Below are 18,796 nucleotides of genomic sequence, written 5' to 3'. Positions count from 1 at the left end.
AATGGCTACTTCCAGCATGATAATACACCATATCACCAATAAAAGTCGTCTCAAACTGGTTTCATGAACATGACAATGAGTTCAGTGAACTTCAGTGGCCTCCCAGTCACCAGATCATGAATCCAACAGAACACCTTTGGGATGTGGTAGAAAAAAAGATTGGCAGCATGAATATGCATCTGACGAATCTGCAGAAAGAGTGGAGGCTCGTTTTAGAGCAAATGGAGGCCCTACCCAGTATTAATATGGTGTTCCTAATAAAGTGCTCAGTTAGTGTAGTTAAACTTAAATATCTTGGCATAGAAATGGACCAAATCTTAAGGAAATGTCTTTATGAAATTTCACAAAAATGGTAAAAATACAATTTTAGACAAATTAGAAACTCTTTCAATGAATGTAGCCAAGATATTTATGCATGCTACGATCCTTTACCACATCTCCTGTTGTGTTACATGCTGAGGGCGGGCTGGAGAAACTGTAGACAAGAGTCATTAAACTACTTTGTACAAATAAACCTTAAAAATTCTAGATGATTCTAGGGATTAAAAAGATTTAAAGGGAGTTTTTCCTTTCCACTGTCACCAAGCACTTGCTCATGTTGGGAACTGTTGGGTTTCTCCCTATACTATAGGAAGGTCCTGACCTTTGTAAAGTACCTTGAGATAGTGTATGTTATGATTTGACGCTATATAAATAAAATTGAATAAAACTGAATTGAAAAGCCAATTTCATCACTGTAGGATACTGGATAAACATCTTCTGAGCTCTGAGAATCTTAAATTAAATTCAAATTTGTTTCTTTTGTATAAAAAGTTAAATGGCTCCACCCCTTCTCCATGACATGACTTTGTTTACTTTGGTTCAAAGAACTCTAAGGACCCTCAAGGCTATCTTGAGTTGGGGGGGGGGTGATATATTACTGTGTTGGTATTATGTGTTTTGAGATGAAAATTCACTTTAAGGTAACTCTGATACAATACATCAAATAGTAACATTTATGTTAATATTGTGCTTGGTCCCTTACAAATTAAATATGTAATTTTTTCAGTGCTCTGAGCACCACAAACAACATTTCAGAATCAATAGAATAGAAAGTGAATAGAATTTTCCATTCAATGAATAGAAAAAATGTACAAATGCAAATGTAGAAAAATAAATGTGCGAAGTAGAATTGCCAAGCCTCTTTAACATTAGTATACAGCAGGCCCTTGGTCCTGTCTCCTCTGGTAGTGCTGTCCACTGGTAGCGAAGCGCACAGAGATCATGAAGAAAGCACTGGGGTGTAGAGTCTGGAATCTCGCGGTGATAGAATGGATGTCATCACACGTGGTTGCCGGGCTAGAGGAGGGAGGGATGTAAACAACAACCAAGATGTTGTGTGAGAACTCCCTGGCTATAGAATGGACGTAGCCCCACAGCTAACAGCTCAATGTCTGGGCTGCAGCAACGTTGCATCCTGTCTGCCCAAACCCTCATTATTCCTCAAACCAATTATTCCTCATTTTAGCTTCTATATCAATATCTGTTTATTTGTCTGGCTGTCTCCATTAAGACATCAAATATGATTTTGAGTAGTCAAACATTTTATCATCTTATTTCCATGACAAACCCTTTTCAGAAAACAATATTCAACAATATATTCTTGCTAAAATTCTAAATTACATCTGTCTTCATAAACCTGCAAACATAATTAATATGACGGCAAATTTATTTTGTTATGTTCCAGTTCCTCCAACTGTCTGCATGGCAGGATTATCCTGCGATGACAAAAATAAGATGCTCTTCCACTGTGTATGCTATTGTATACAGTATTCCTGTGCTGGATTACTACTTGCAACCAGGTTTGCAATGTGGTAGTTTGATGTAAAACACTTAATTTAGGAATATGCCCTTTAATAAGTAAATATGGTGTCAGTTGAAATTTTGGTTTCAAAAAATAGATTTTGACATAGGAATCAACATCAAGATGGGGCTCCAAGGGGGAATTTGTACTAAAAAGACCATCCATTTGATTTGATTAACTCAGACTGCTGAAGCCTCATATTAACTACAGAAAAACTTTGGTATGTATTTTGCATGGATTTTGTTCTCCATCTTTGCATAAAAAGGGGATATCTTAATGGCCAGCATGAACAGGAGGAATGATTACAGCAAACAAAAACGCTTTAAAAGAGATGAGATATGACATATGAGAACCTGACTATTGTTTTAAGACAGACTTTAAAAACTGTGAATCTGTCCTTTAATAGTCACAGTTATCAAACTGATATGAAATTATTTTATTCATCTATTTATATGTATGGATTTTGATGTTTATGTAATGACAAACTATACGTATTTTTTTTTTTTTTCTTTTTTAGAGTTTGGTTAGGAGTTACAAGCTAACATCTTACCGGAGCGTACATACGAGGATTCTTATCGTTGATGGGGTTTGTCCTCGTGACGTCACAGCGGTCTGTGCTTTGACCCACTGGATCGGTTGTGGCGAAGAGGCGGCGCGCCGGAAAGCTAAAGGATAGCAAGAAACTAGCAATAATCAAAACCAAACTTTAGGGCCTCCATCCGCGTTCATCCTTTAGATTTCAACGCAGGACGTCTATAGGTGTCTGCAAAGTGATTCCCGAGGGACGGAGGACTTGCAAACGCTTGGTTATGCGAGCGAAGTAAGCGTTGTAGCCTCGTCAACTTGGCTAACATTAGCTAAAATTAGGCCCAGCTAGTGCAAGCCGTGGATCTTTTCGCTAGCAAAAGCAAAACAAGGTAAGGGGAAGAAACTCGTTTCATTAACATATCAACAGGCTCCGATAGACCACAACTCCCAACGCAGATCTCGTAAATTTACTCTTTTGGCCAGTCAGTCATAGTTTAGTCCTTCATTAAATACGGTGTATATGTTCGCTAGCTGTCTGCAAACTGATTCGAGCTCAATAACTAACCTTAATGATAGCCATTTCTAAGTTATTGTGTTGTGGGGGATCTCCCCTTTAAATGAGAAGGCAGTGTTCATTATTTTTATCTTACTGAATAAGTGACGATACTTAACAAAGTACTTAATGTAGTAGCTAAGTTGATTAAGTCCTCTTAAGTAAGTAGCAGAAGCGTTAGCTAACTAGTTAGCTTGAGAGTTTGGAGCTGCAGAGAGAGACAGAGACGTTCAGAAAGTAAACATTGGCCTGTGTGGTTAGCAGGGTCAGTGCCTGTCCTCTCTTCGAACGAACCAGTCGTGTTTGACATTATGGACACCTTTAATAAGTCGTTTTGGAATTTATCCAACCCTACGGGTTTCCTCTTTGCATCCTGAGCTGCTTGTATTCAGGATACTTGCCTTGTTTACGGCAAGGGATCAACTGTCAGAAGAAGTCCTTTCAGAATATCAATTAAGACAAGTAAACATGATATCATATACCAAGCCTCTGAGTCAACACTTTGCATACATTGTGTGAGCAATGTTTTTTTAATATCATATACTGATTTGTTTAAACTTGATGAACGGGAATTATGAACGATTATGTTTAGTCTTAACCCACTATAGTATATTACAGGAGGCAATTGTGAACAGTGTGAAGCAGCTTCATAAGATTTAATGTTATTGAAATATTAAATTGAGTGTTATCTAATGAATACTAGGTAGACAGGTGTGTAGGAAAATCTGTAATCATGCATGTGTGTCATGAATTCCCACACACTCTTAGCGCTATGTTAAATTAAAATCCAGCAACTCCTCCTTTGTTGGTTGTTGAAGTCTGTAGACTGTAGTATAAAGATGTTGTTTCTTATTGTGAGTTTGATGCTTGACGAAGGCCTATGACCAGTAAGTTGCATTCTCAATACATTTAGTGACGGTGATACTGATTAATAATTAATTGATAAATAATTAATGCTTGTTGTTAGACTACTTACATGATAAATTCAGCATAAGACTGTATTTACAAGATTATTTTTTAACTGGAGTGTGACATGGTGTTCTTCCCTCACAACAAAGACCACAACATTACTAGGACTAAGTCATGAGGAGAGCGGGTGGCCATGGGGCATTCACATGACCCCAGCCCCTGCACAAATACACACACAAGCACACTCAAAACTTGTGTATTAATGAGATTACAAAATCACACTTATACTGTAAATCTTTCAGCTCTGTTATGTTTGCACTACCTTCTCCGTCCTGACCTCCTGTGCTTTTATTTTGGTAGGAATGAGTGATGACTTCTGTGGTAGTGTCAGACGGTGGAGGGAACATAGTGGAGTATGTCACTGTGGTGGAGGAACCCCAGCAGGTAAGCCTGTTTTTCAAGTTGTCTTAAATATTGTAACACTGTCAGCTTCTGCACACAACACAGCACCGTCCGAATTTAATGGGAAACAGAGTTGGACCAAGGCAGAAGTGATTCAGTATTATAATTTAGTGACCAACTTCAAATCAAATGTTTACCCAGAATGCAATTGAAAACAAGTAGGGTGTCATTTGAAATGGGAAATGTCCAGTAAGTGTTTGGCATTAGAATAATTACTAGTAGATACAGAAGGTGACACAAATGTTACACATCTGCCTTTAAAGTTTATACAGTGTCTGTGGAATTAAATATGAGAGGGCCAAAAATACCCTCAGTTTTTCATATTTAACTTCATTTAGCTTTTTTTCAAAATAGATGGTTTTAGGGAGTCTTTGATGACGCAGTAGAAAATGTTGACACAAAGCAGCAAAGAGAGGAAGGAAGTACTTATCCCACACAAGCTGCTGTTTCCATAAAAAATACACCCAGGATGTTAAGAAACAGTAGGGAGGTACAAGATGGAAAAGTCAGTGGGTTTTCTGTAAGACCTGCTGCCAGGCGAGAACAACAACAAGATCTTTGTGGCACTAATATAGCATTTAGTTGCCTCTATACAATGAAATTATACAATAAAATTTTTTTTGAGAGTGTGTTTCATACAACGTGGACCTAATTTTTTTAATTTTGTCCATTTTGTCAGTTTTAACATTCTACTCACCCAGTTAATTGTTGAGAAATGGGAACACAGTGACATCACTAAAAATCTCACTTTTTTTGTATCTTTCCAACCTGTATTCAGTGTGAGCAGCATCCGATTGAGGAGGAGGAGGAGGAGGAGGAAGAAGAAGAAGTGGTTCAGCAGGAGGTAGAGGCAGTGATCATGGAGGGCGGCGAGGAGGTGGAGGAAGATGTGGAAGAGAAAGAAGGTGTGGTGCTGCAGGAAGAGGGCTGTCCAGCTGTAATCGTGGAGGAGATGCCCAGCGCCCAGGTGGAGGAGTGCTACTCAGCCCAGGTCCTGGTCTACGATGACGAGACATATCTGATGCAGGACGTGGCTGAGGAGCAGGTGGTTGTCACTGAAGTGGCTGAGACTGGTGAGGTTAAATTCTCGGATTGTTAGGTTTGACATATAAATAGTGGACAGATTTTATGGATAATTGTGTTTATTTTGAGAAATTCTTTTATGGGATTAATCCTAACTTCTCTACATTAGTTAGGGTGATTTTCATATTACTAATACTGTTCAGTAATTCCATTTCCGTAAGGAGCAGAGGTTAATTTCCCCTCCCTCTCCAGTTATCAATTACAGCCCCAACAGCTTTGGAGATGTCACATAGAGACCACAAGAACTGTTATTAGCTGCTTGTGCTTTCTCCTACATGTTTCTGATGCTGGTAGAGATTGTTCAGAGTGAATACAACATGAAGCAAGTTGAAAAAAAGACTTATTCTGAAAAAAAACGCATTCTGTCTGTTTTGCTTAAATGTCAGTGGCCTTAAAGTCTCATATCACCCTTGTTTCATTAATTTTGCTTGTTATAGTGAGCTTAAATTCAGGTCCAGGTGGTCTAAAAATAAATTGTATATGACTTTCTTAAATCTTCACAAGCTTAGTGTCATTCATACTGGTCTACATTTTCTTCAGCACTTAATGGTACCTGTTCATCAGGGACAAGTGTTCTCTTTGCAGTTTAGTTGCTGTTGTTGTGTGTGACAGCAGAAGACTGCCCTCTGCTGGCAGGAAAAATATGTAACCTTTCAGACCAGATTGGAGGAAACAGGAAGGGAGGAACAGACTGCCACTACAAACCTCAAACAAGGAAGTCAGCGTTTCAAAATAGCTGAGGTTGCAGTGCTGTACTATTGTGAATGTAACCTTTTCTCACCAGAAACAGGATCTTTGTGATGTTATTTGATGTCACAGAGATCTGTGCAGTGACAGTTTTGTCTGTTCCTCTTCTCAGTGGAGATGTCGGGTCATGACATGGTGTGTTTTGACAAAACATTTGAAGCAGCTGAAGCTCTTCTCCACATGGAGTCTCCTGGAGGACTGCACAGTGAACGCAACACAGGTAAACACACAATTAATGTAATACTTCCTCCTCTGTGTGATGGAAACAGGAGTCTATGAGTCATATGGACAGTGAGCTGCAAGCTCAGCTGACCATCAGTATCTGTTATCTCTGCATTTTAAGTGGTGATTACAGCATGTAATGATGGCTGGAAATGCTTTCAGAGAATGAGGATTAGAGAGGCAGATGAAGTCAGATCTTGTCCAGGCTTTGTCATACACTTCTGATACAACTCAGTTTGAGTATATATAATATATAATATGCATTCGGTTAATAGATGACAACAGCCATACTCATTAAAATATGTCTCATTTGCTGTGTGAAATTGTACTTTTTTCCTTTTCCCCTGAAGGTTAATGTTATGTTTCCTAGAAATGTCTTATTTTTAGGATGTCATCAGCTTTTAAAGTCTGGGAACCCTTGTATATATTTATTGTATAATTCATAGTACTCTGGTCATACAAGAGGAGGCCTTGTCCAGAGGTGATTCAAATAAGACATTGTAATTGGGTTACTTGCAAATATTTATAAATATAATGTTACAGGTAAAAGTATTACTATGTTGGGATAGGACATTGGAGGGGCAGGGCTGAACATCTGAGGATTGCAATTTTCTTTGCTGACTAATATCATGATTGTGATCTAAAATGCTTTTATGATTTTATTTTCTATGGTTTATGTGTACGTAATATTAAACATAATACTTCTACTAAGCTTAATCACATAATTATCTTGTTTAGCAGAATCAGTTAAATAATGCCGTTGCTTGTCCTCCCAGGATTCAAACCACTAAAAGAAAAGCCAACTATTATTTAAACTTGAGTAGTTTTCTATAAAAAAAATCAAGTAAATAAAATATATAGAAATAACATAAATATATATAAAAAATATTTGAATACTGTATAATCTTGGCCTTCAAAGTTGTAGTTATATTTATACGTAACAGCTAAATTATTGAGTAGTTTTGTATTATTGAAAACTGCTGGTTTGATATTAGACTGGCGACCACTAATAATGCTGTTGACAGTTCTGCACTGTAGCTGCTTAAGCTAACATTAGCCTCACAGACTGACAGGACAGACAGCTGCACAGCCCTGGATCCCAGACGTCTCAGATCTTTACAGGGACAAGCTTTAAACAATGTTATTAAAGACTCCAACAACTTTGTTGATTTGTTTGTCATTTACTTTCAACATATACAAGCATATCTAGCTACCTGTGTGAAACTAGCATGAAGCAATCACCTACATTGTTCATCTAGAAAAAGACTTTTTTGCACGGCAAACAAAAGATTGCTCAGTTTTTTTTTCATAAAAATGGCTGACATGAACTTTCACCAACCATAGCTTGTGGACACACTGTTAATTATGTAAGTCAGGGATGAAGTACGAATGATACGCAATTCATTCAAATAAAATTGAATTCGCCATCCACTGTGTAGAGCCCAAAATACTTCCACACACTGCTTCTGAGATGCTTTGGTGTCATGGTAGTCCACTCAGGACGGCTTTACTTGCTAGTGTCCTCGATTTTCGGAGGAAACAACATAACATTACTAGCTGCATAGGTCAATAGAGCATGTCATAGATCAAGCTGATAGGGAAGTTTTAGACTGCCCTCTGCTGGATCACAATGAGAACCCCCTCAAATTGTCTGTTGAGCTTTTAGTTTATAAATTTTGAATTTGAACAGGTCATTACAGTTTGAATATTAACCCCCCCCCCACGTTCAAATGCATGTTTTAATTTCAAATAAAAAGTGACAGCCCTAGTAACTATTTACAGGCATTTTTCTTTTTTTTTTAGCATTGTGCAGTGTAAGTTAATAACCTGATCATTAATGAGATCTATCTATTATTTTAATTATGTTCTATTGTAAGTATTGTAATTGTTAGCGGGGCCCTAGCCAAACCTAAAAGGTAGCATTTATTAAATGTATGGCGTAGTAGTCATAAACTGACAAAATATTGAAGCAAAAATGTATTATATTAATATAACAAATGGATTGAATACTAAGGTGAAATACTGAAAAAATGGTCTTTTGTCTGAGTCATTCTCTTCTGTGTTTTAAGTGTAATCGACCCGTTTAAGCCCAAATGGCACCTGTTTGTCACCTGTTTTGTGTCACACACACACACAGTCCTGCATCATTATTTAATAAAGACTCCTGGCTTTTTGTAGGCATCTTAATAAAGATGCTATTGCAAACCCTAAATACAGTGTCCATGTGATATTTTCACTCGGTGATCCAGTAGAAAGAATAGTGTTAATGTTGTGTTTTGCTTGACCCCAGCAGAGGATGTGATGATGGAGACAGTGGTGGAGGTGTCTACAGAGTGTGGACCCATAGAGGAGGAGTCCTTCCCTATCCCGCCTGAATGTGAACCTGCTGCCAAGAAGAAGAGAGGAGGTCAGTATCCCTACACTGATACTACTCATTCTGATATTATATGGGGCTCTGTTGTTCATAATGTAAAAAATTTGGTCTTCACTTGCAGTAAAACACTTCTTAATGCTGAAGGCTATGTAGGTTCTCTTATATCTCTAAAATCAGTCATGATGTGTAAAATGTTGCTCAGGTTCTTAGTAGGCAGGCTGTCTAGGTTGCATATATAGCCAGTCTGCACTCATTGCATGAGATTGTCCCAGCAGTGACATCAGTGAGCTTACAGTCAAACACATGAATTGCAAGCCTTCAAAGTTCTTTTACAGTTTTTGTGTGTGTGCGTGTGTGTGTGCGTGTGTGTGCGTGTGTGTGCGTGTGTGTGTGTGTGTGTGTGTGTGTGTGTGTGTGTGTGTGTGTGTGTGTGTGTGTGTGTGTGTGTGTGTGTGTGTGTATAATGCAGGTGGACGTAAGCCCAAGTCACACCAGCCTACTTCCAATGGATCCTTTGACCTGGGGATCAAGAAGAGACCAAGGGAGGGCAAAGGTTTGTATTGGCTCCAGCCACCCTGTGACTCTTCAAAGGATAAGTGGGTATAGCTGATGGATGGATGAAAAGTATCCACCCCTTTTGATTCACTTGGGATATACTTAATAAGGAAAATTAGAGTCCCAAATTTAGATTTTTCTAAAAATCCGGAATCAGGAATTGAATTCATCCCATGTCTTAACAGAGTTTTAACTCTTATTATGCAACTGCATCTGTCTTGTTTATGTAAGAAAAATGTTATCACATTGAGACTTACCTTTATTCACTTGTTTTATACCAGTTAAAGCTTTTGGCCAACCAGGATTGCAGTAGGCTGTGTTTAAAATTATTTTGGCCTCAGTGAGAACAGTTGTAACAGATATGTCTTTTATATTTTGGGCTTTTATGATATGTTCCCTCATCGAAGTGCCACCCTAACTGAGGTACTGCGTGAGATCTCAGATGTAATGGTACTTTCAGCCAAAACTGTTTGCCCCCAACCATTGGTGTATTGATTGATCAGTGTAAAGATAACTACAGACAGGTGACAAATTAAAGGAAAAAACTGAAAAATTAGTGCGAAAATGAGAAACAGGATGACAGAGGACTTTAGGGGTCACTGAATGGCTTGAGTATTAAAATAATTTTAATCATATATATGGCCTTAGCAGTCACCAGACGTCAACCCAGTTGAACACCTACGGGAGATTTTGGACCAATGTGTTAGACAGCGCTCTCCACCACCATCATCAAAACACCAAATAAGGGAATATCTTTTGGAAGAATAGTGTCCATCACTCAAGTAGAGTTTCAGAGATTTGTAGAATCAATGTCAAGACACATTGAAGCCGTTCTGGTGGCATGAGGTTGCCCAACACCTTACTAAGATATTTTATGTTGGTTTTTCCTTTAATTTGTCAACCATCTGTATATGATATCAAGCTTCAGGATTTTATGCTGTTGTGCTGTGTGTCCTCCAGGCAACACCACCTATCTGTGGGAGTTCCTGTTGGAGCTGCTGCAGGATAAAAACACCTGTCCTCGGTACATCAAGTGGATGCAGAGAGAGAAGGGCATCTTCAAACTGGTCGACTCCAAGGCTGTGTCCAAACTATGGGGGAAACACAAGAACAAGCCCGACATGAACTACGAGACCATGGGCCGAGCCCTGAGGTCACCCTGTCTTGTCCACTAATGCTTGATATTCCTGAAAAGTGTCTGTCTCTGTCACACATAATAACATAGCTTTGGTATTCTTTTTATGTGTGTGTAGGTATTACTACCAACGTGGCATCCTGGCGAAGGTAGAGGGTCAGCGTCTGGCCTACCAGTTTAAAGACATGCCTAAGAACATTCGCGTGATCGATGAGGAGGAGGAGGGCGAGGAGGTGGAAGACAGTGAGGGCGTGGTGTCTGGCCAGCACCTGGTTCACCAGCAGGGCCCTGCCAGCCTGGGCACCAACTCCCCTGCTGCCACCCAGCCTCAGCAGACCTACGTCACTGTCATCCCCAGCAATGCCACCACCAGGTCTGAGAAATATAATTTGGCATTTATATGTGATAATGAATACATCTTTAACAATAAGGTTATAGAATTCCTTTGCCCTGTTCTTCAATAATGGCTTATGTAATCTGGGCTAACATGATATTAATCAGCTAAAATAATCCTATTCATCCCCTTTTGGCTAAATTGGTTCTTTGAAGGCAGTTAGAAGATTGATTGTTAATTTTGAAAGAAATCTTAAATAACAGTGCACTCTTATTTTAAAATACAGGCACACCTTTTATCTGATTGGCTGAGTGTTGATTGCTGTCAGTAAATCTCATTTATATTGCTAATAGGTTTCCAAACTAAATTTAAGATGGTGAAGTGATAGGTGGTTGATCATGTATAGGTATTTAACAATTTATTGTGACAATTACATTGTGATAATTACATCAAAAGATCACAATTTCTCCATAACTCACATGTTGTCATTAAAAAGTATAATAAAATCGCCATTTCTCTATTTGTGGCTGTAAGGGTACCCTAAAAAAAGATTAGTGTATTGTTAACTTCAGAATAAGTGTCTCAATCACTTTTGCTTTAGGTTGGACCTTTAACGTCTATGTGTAACTGTCAATACGCTTGCAGAGTAAATGTGATTTTTATCTGTGTTATTAACAGCACTGTGATAAATGTATCACTTAAGTATCTCTTATGCACAAAGGAATTAAAAAATCAGCTTCCTAAACTCTGAAACTTTGAATGAGCCGATTTCAAGTTATTAAGGATATTCGGACATGGGCTTAGTTCAACATTTTTGAAAACATATTTCTTAACTTGCTGGTGCGTTAGATGAGAAGATTGATGCCATTCTCATATTTCTATGCCAAATATGAAGCAAGAGCCAATAAACATTTGGCTTAGCCCAGTATAGAGACTAGAAGCAGAGGGAAGCAGCTAAACTTTCTGTCTTTAAAGCTCACAAGTACACTTACCATATCTACCGTACAGACAAGAATTATTGATCTGGTCATTTATCTCTTGTCAAGAAAGTGAATAAGTGTATTTCCCAAAATGTTGAAATTGTTCCTTTAAACATGTTTTGGTCACCTTGTGGTGTGGAGCAGAAAAAGGTAAAAACCTCCACAGTAATAATTATACCTGTAGTCTCCCTTCCTTAATATAGTTTTTGCTTGTCATTCATGCCCAGTCCATTGATGAATAAATAAACATCCACAAAACTCTTACGATACAGCATCATAGCAGACATACTGTCATTTTGTCGTTCAGTGTTTGTGCACTGTCAGACATTATAAAATATGCTGACTTTAACAGAGGAAGCCAGTGGTGTTATGTATTCCATGTCTGGCGAGGGTTATCAACTAACTCATCCATGTATGAAGAACAGAACTCTGGACTGTTATGGAAAGAATAGAGGTATAATGCAGCTGTAGGACATTTGTAATGCTTTGGACAGTATTTGGGATGTAATATCTTCTCTCCCTTGTGCCTTCTCCTGCAGGCCCATCCGAGCCATGCCAGTGGTCATGACCAACTCACTAGGTCAGATGACGTTAAATTCCTCGCCCATTCTCACCACCACGGGGGTCCCGGTAACGGTTGCTAACGCCTCCGCCAGTGCTACCCCCAAACTGGTGATCCAGGCTCTGCCGACTGTGCTACCTGCCGGCTCCAAAGCAGGAGAGAAGATCACAATCATCACCATCCCGGCCAACCAGCTGGCCACTCTCATGCAGGCCAACCCACCTGGCCAGGTCACGCAGCTCATCCAGGCCAAACCTGTTTCTACACAGCTGGCACAGGCTGCTGCTAAACCTACACCCGGCACTGCGCCTACGGTCCAGCTAACGACGGGCCGGTCGGCGCCACAGCTCATTCTGGCCAAGCCGGCGGCAGTGGCTCAGCCGTTGCCTCAGTTTCAGGTGAGCCAGTCTCACTCCGCCCTGCCCAAAATACCCACCCAACCCTTGAAGCCCTCCAACTGTCAGCCTGAGGCAGCACAATCAGAAGTAGCAGCAGAGGCTCCGCCCCCCTCCAGCCCACTAGCAGCATCAGCAGAAACCCCATCATCCTGAGAACATTGCCCTGAGCTGGGGCGGGGGGGGTTGTCACTGGGGACACTGCTGAGGAAGTGCGGGACACATCCCACACCCCCCCCCCCGCCTCAGACCAGACCTACGCTCTCATTGTCTCAGACTGTCAGCCTAATGTTCGTCTCCAGGGAAACTGAGGCCCCACAAAGGATTAAAGGGACTGTTGTACACACGCACGCATACACACACAGATCCTTCAGAGCTCAGAAGATATGGGCAGCCTTAGATTGTACATGAAAAAACTCCTTTTTGTAATCAAACCTAATATAAAAAGTCTGACAAGACTTTGTTGTAAACAGAAATGTAAAAAGCATTTTTTGATACTCAGCGGATATGTATCAGTACAGACGTAGTTGGAGTTCACCTCTTTGTTTCCTCCTCTGTTTCAGTCTTTAATGGTTTGTCTTCAGAGTTCTGTTACTCACAGCACTGTCACCTTCTCCCAACACTTATCTCTTTTTGTACTGTTCATAAAAAGGGAGTAAAAGGATGTTTGCATCAAGATAAAAGAACTAAATGGTGTGCTCCACATTTGAAGTATGATATACTATTTTTTTCTTGTACTATCAGTGTATTGAAGTAGATTTTACTGAAATATGTATTATAAAAAAAGACAAATGTGAATTAAAACTGTCTAAAGTTGTTTTATTGAACCATTGGAAAAATGAAACGCTAGAAATTTTTAGTGTTTATTTAGGATTTACTGACATGTTTTTGGTGCCTTTTTTTAAAAAGAAATTTTGGCATTTGAAAAGGAAGTAAAATGTGCTAGTAAGGCCACAGAAAGGCACTGTGTTGCTGCTAATGAGCAGGACTCATTTCAATTCTGTATGAGATTAGTGAACTGTCAGACCCCCTGACAGTTCCCCTTATGTCAAGTGTGTTAGGCGAGCTATTTGCTGGGAGATGATTATTACTGTTCACGTCTTTCTTAATATTTCTTGGCTTTGCAAAACTTGCAGACAAATTGAGTATTTCTCAGTGTACAGAATCCGAACAGCTGTCACAAATATTTAAATAAATTTGTTGACGCGGAAAACATTGAGAATGTAAAAGGAAAAACCCAGCCAACACTTTTAGTTGATTCTTATATAACTAAAATAGTTTTACATGTATAATGGTAAATGTCCTTCAGAATCAAAGTGGATATAGTTTTGTGATTTACAAATGTTCAACAGTCATACAGGTAGAAGTCTAGCAGTAGCCTACGTAGCACTGAATGCACTGTACACTGTGGGCCCACGCTCTACACAAGAAAACATATCAAAACACATCACACATCAAATGGACAAAACACAAACATATGAAAATCTTCAGCACTATGAAAAAACATGTTACATTAAGAAATATGCAAATGAATGAAACGCATACAGTAATTTTTAACAAAATATGCCCGGCATAACGAAATAAGCTGATGTGAAACACTACAATTCATTAAATGGAGGTTTTCTAGATTACGTGCATACACTTTAAAATTGTAACACTATATTGCTAATATCCCCAGTATCAGAATCACACATTTAGATTGTTATCACTAAAATATACAGTATGTATGTATATTGCTACCTCATTTTCCAGTATCATGAGTGGTCATCTCTAGTTTTCGCTATATCCACAGCTTTTCAACTACATGTCATGATCTTCCAGATCATGCAAGCTCTAGCCGCTGGAAAGACAACACCAAAAAAAATCTCAAAAACAAATCTAAATGCCTGTTGGGTCTTATTCCATGTGTTGTTTTACAAATGATGTTTTCTTCATTTTCCTGTGTTTCCTCTATTTGCATGTTCAGCTTTTTCTTGCAAGTATATGTGTTTTAAAATGCTGGAGCACTGACAGTGTTGTCAAAATTCTTGGAAATGTTGAAAATCACATCCTCATGGGAAGGGAATTGGTGTCTGAGGTGAGGTAGTTAGAACACTGCTAACAGGGTGGATTATTAAATTGAATGCTTAAAATTAGCAGCTACTATAAAGAACATGCCACAGTCAGCACCTTAGGTTTTCAAGGTTCCAAAGAAGCCACATCATCTTTTAGCTTTCCACAAGATGTTATACCTAGCTGTGGGAATTTGCTCGAATCCAGACACAAGAGCATTAGTGAGGACCAACACTGAAGGTGGGTGATATGGTCCGGGCTTGTTGTCGGAATACCAGTTCGTCCCCAAGGTGTTGGATGGGGTTGAGATCAAGGGTCTGCAGGCCAGTCAACTTCTCCCACGTCAAACTGGGAAAAGCATTTCTTTATGGAGCTGGCTTTCTGCATGGGAGCATGTGATGTTGGTACAAAGCTGGAAGAATTATTATCTAAAATATTGTATGCTGTAGTATTTATTCTCACCGAGCACTTTATTAGGAACACCATACTAATACTGGGTAGGGCCTCACTTTGCTCTCAAAACAACCTAAATTCTTCGTGGCCTGGATTCCACAAGATGTTAGAAACATTCCTTTGAGATTCTGGTCCTTTTTGATATGATTTCATTGCATTATTTCTGCAGATTTGTCAGATGCACATTCATGCTGCCAATCTCCTGCTCTACCACATCCCAAAAGTGTTCTATTAGATTCAGATCTGGGGACTGGGGATGCCACTGAAGTTCACTGATCTCGTTGTGATGTGGAGTTGTGATTTGCTTTGTTACATGGTGCATTATCATGCTGAAAGTAGCCATTAGAAGATGGTATACTGTGGCTATAAAGGGATGCACATGGTCAGCAACACTATTCAAACTGTGACATTGAAACCATGATTTATTGGTATTAAGTGGCTTAAAGTGTGCCAAGAAAACATTCCCCACGTCATTATACCACCAGCAGCCTGGACTGTTGACAAAAGGCAGGGCGGGCCCATGCTGCTGATGCCAATTTCTGACCCTACCATCTGCGAGCCTCAGTAGACATCCACATTCATCAGACCAGGATATGTTTTTCTGGTCTTCAACTGTCCAGTGTTGGTGAGCCTGTATCCTCTGCAGCCTCAGATTTTTGTTCTTGGCTGACAGGAATGGAACTTGACGTGGGCTTCTGCTGTTGTAGCACATCAGCCTCAATTTTTGGTGTGTTGTGCATTCTGAGAAGCTTTTCTGCTCACCACAGTTGTATAGAGTGGTTATCTGAGTTACTGTAGCCTTTCTGTCAGCTTCAACCAGTCTGACCAATCTCCTATGACCTTTCTCATCAATAAGGTTTTTTCCGTCTGCAGAACTGCTGCTCACTGAATGTTTTTTGTTTTTGGACACATTCTGAGTAAACTCTGGAAATGGTTGTGGGTGGAAAACCCAGGAGACCAGCTGTTTCAGCTGATCTACCTGGGAGTATATATATACACACAAACATATGCATATATATATATATATATATATATGCATATATGTATGTCTTTAAATCAAAATCTTTATTTAAATCTAAAATTCAGACCCTTAATTCAAGACTTTTAGAAGCCCATTTGGCAGCAATTATAGCCTCGAATCTTCTTCGGCAAGTCTGTACAAGCTTTGCATGCCTGAGTTTCGTCAGGTTATCCCATTCTTCCTGATCCGTCAGATTGTATGGGAAGCGTCTGCAAACTGCCATATCCAGGTTTCTCCCCGGGATGATTTATTGGGTTTGAGTCTGGGCTTTTAGTGTAGATTGATGAGCAAGAATGGCAATTTTATTTATTTAAATTCAAATGTACAATACAATGAAGTGTACAAAAGCAGCTACTTTCTCAAGTCATTGCATGCTTTTCTTAAAAAACAAACAAACAGCCTTTTAGTTGATTAACCTTACATACTAAACAGTTTGCTTCAGATGAGTGAGAAAGCCGTAGCTTATAATTCACATAATTTTCATATTTATCAAATCATTCAGTGACCCCTCGTGCCCTATGGATGGGGGCATTGTCATCCTGTTTCTCCACTCACTTTTAAGGCTTTTCCTTTAATTTGTCACCTGTCTGTAGGTAGCTTTATAAATGGAGTTGAATAGAGGCTTCATGTTCTTCCTGTGTGTGTGCTGAGACAAAAGAAACCAATCCACAACATAATCATTCAATTGCACTAGCCAGCAAGTCAAACAGGCAACAATATGAGCTAAATTAATTTCTTAGTTATAATTTATATATTAACATTTTTCCTCATGTTCAGTATAGTTACAGTCACTGTCATGATTGCCAATGTCAAACTGAAGAACCACACTGGATTATTTCAGTATAAAATAATAAATTAAGATACACTACAGGGAAATCTGTTGATTATGGTAAACCAACTGATATAAATTATAAAGAATAATTTAATAAAATTAAGTTATAATAGTGAGTTGGAAGCGATAAATAAGTGTCGAGGTTTTTCCCCAGCTTGGTGCTGTGGTGGCCTTTTAACTTTGTTTCCTTGTGTGTGTGTGTGTGTGTGTGTGTGTGTGTGTGTGTGTGTGTGTGTGTGTGTGGTGGCCTTCAGGTAACGTAAAATACGAACGGCCCTCTTTAGAGTCAGTGGTTTGTCTGTCCTGGGCTACTGTAGAAACATGGCAGTGCAATATGGCGGGCTCGGTGGAAGAGCACCCGCTCCCTATGAAGATATGAAGGGCTCATTTTAGATTCAGGTGATTATACAATGACGAAAACATAATTATGAATATTATATTCCATTTTTGCCACCAGATCCCCCTAAATCCTACACAGTGTTCCTTTAAAGGGCTGAAAAATGCTAGATACTGACAGGCTCCAGTGTGACGCCAAACCCCTACTTATCCCAAAAAATATACATAATTTTTTCCGGTCATTTAACTTTTTAAAGTTCCAATTATGAATATCTTTAAAATAATAGCATTGTTACAGAAAGTGACACATGCTTATTTGGGTTTATGTGTGCGTCATGATTGCAAATTATTCCCGCTCAAATCATATTTGTCTTGCCCCACCATGACTCTGCCTCAAAATCAGCGAACACGCTCTTCACTTTCTCTTACTGTCATTTACAGTACAAGTTCACACTGATTCTGAATAAGCAGTCTCCTCACTCAATCTTCCTATTGGTCCGGAACTGCTGTGACTGGAAGCCTACATCAACCTATGGGGTTCCTCCCTGAAGGTGATGTCACAGAGCAGTGATAAATGGTCAGAGGGGTAGTGGTAGGATGGGAGGCGGTCTGGGCCGATCTGCTCTTCAGTGGGAATGTCCAACAGGGAGTCCACACTCAAAGAATGATGGGTATACCAGATATAGTCCAGTGTGCTGCAGCTCTCTCCAGAGGGGCGGATCTTCCATGTGGTATAGGCTGGCTCTGTTTGTCCGTCAGAGCTCAACAGCTTGTATGCAGAGTTCAGGCCAAGGGGGGAGGAGCTGAAGCGTCTGTAAACATCTTCAGAGGGCTCTGCGTTAAAGTCTCCACACACTACTAAAGGGACGATGGCTGATGCCGCCTCACTCTGACTGCCATCCCGGGATATTATACTGCTTAAACTCTGCAGTAGGTCAGCACCCTGTGCACTCCGCAGCCTCTCCCACCCACTACGGGCTTTAAGATGGGTGACGGCCACGCACAGCTGACGGCCTGTTACCCGGCAGTTCAGCGTCTGAACGATGGCGACCTGGTTCGTGGGCAGCATCAGGGCTGATAGCCGCAGGTGAGCTGTGGCCTGGAGGGAGAAGCGCGAGCGTCGATAAAACAGAGCGCAGCCGTCAGGACCGTTATTCTGCTCTACATCCAGACAGGGAGACCAGGGTTTTGCCAGGAAGCTGCTGTGGTAACCCAGGTTGGCCATAATTGGCTGGAAAGTGTCATAATAGTGGTCTACTTCCTGTAGACAGAGGATGTCCGGTCGGTAGGTGAGGATCTCTTCCAGGATCAAATACTTCCTTTCCTGCCAGTTGAGAGCATCCAGTGGACAGCGGATAAACCCGTCCTTCCCCTCCCCAAGAGCTGGAAACAAAGAGAGATAGACTGATATTAAGTGAAT

General features: G+C 39.9%; 2 protein-coding genes across 5 annotated transcripts in view; one reads left to right on the top strand and one right to left on the bottom strand.

The window, feature by feature from the left end:
- Positions 1 to 2,419: 2,419 nt before the first annotated feature.
- On the top strand, positions 2,420 to 13,503 carry elf2a (E74-like factor 2a (ets domain transcription factor)). Of its 4 annotated transcripts, none has more exons than XM_040118992.1 (9): positions 2,420 to 2,760; positions 4,194 to 4,277; positions 5,074 to 5,368; positions 6,238 to 6,345; positions 8,641 to 8,754; positions 9,188 to 9,274; positions 10,237 to 10,429; positions 10,530 to 10,784; positions 12,265 to 13,503. In XM_040118992.1, the coding sequence occupies exons 2-9, from the start codon at positions 4,203 to 4,205 to the stop codon at positions 12,836 to 12,838; spliced, it is 1,701 nt and encodes a 566-aa protein (XP_039974926.1). In that variant the 5' UTR covers positions 2,420 to 2,760; positions 4,194 to 4,202; the 3' UTR covers positions 12,839 to 13,503. The 4 variants fall into 4 exon arrangements, with proteins under 4 accessions (XP_039974926.1, XP_039974927.1, XP_039974924.1 ...); XM_040118993.1 differs by having other exon boundaries at positions 9,191 to 9,274; positions 12,265 to 13,502; XM_040118990.1 differs by having other exon boundaries at positions 8,638 to 8,754; positions 12,265 to 13,502.
- The window catches only part of nocta (nocturnin a), an 18,722-nt gene continuing 13,427 nt past the window's right edge, over positions 13,502 to 18,796 (bottom strand). Inside the window, exon 3 of the mRNA XM_040118995.1 lies at positions 13,502 to 18,759. Within this exon, the coding sequence (XP_039974929.1) occupies positions 17,897 to 18,759 (863 nt within the window). The 3' untranslated portion in view covers positions 13,502 to 17,896. The remainder of the gene's footprint in view (positions 18,760 to 18,796) is intronic.

This window comes from Xiphias gladius, chromosome 23, assembly GCF_016859285.1.
Source record: "Xiphias gladius isolate SHS-SW01 ecotype Sanya breed wild chromosome 23, ASM1685928v1, whole genome shotgun sequence".
NCBI classification, from domain to species: Eukaryota; Metazoa; Chordata; class Actinopteri; order Istiophoriformes; family Xiphiidae; genus Xiphias; species Xiphias gladius.
Note: the sequence above shows the minus strand (reverse complement) of the source record. Positions and strands in the feature narration are given on the sequence as shown.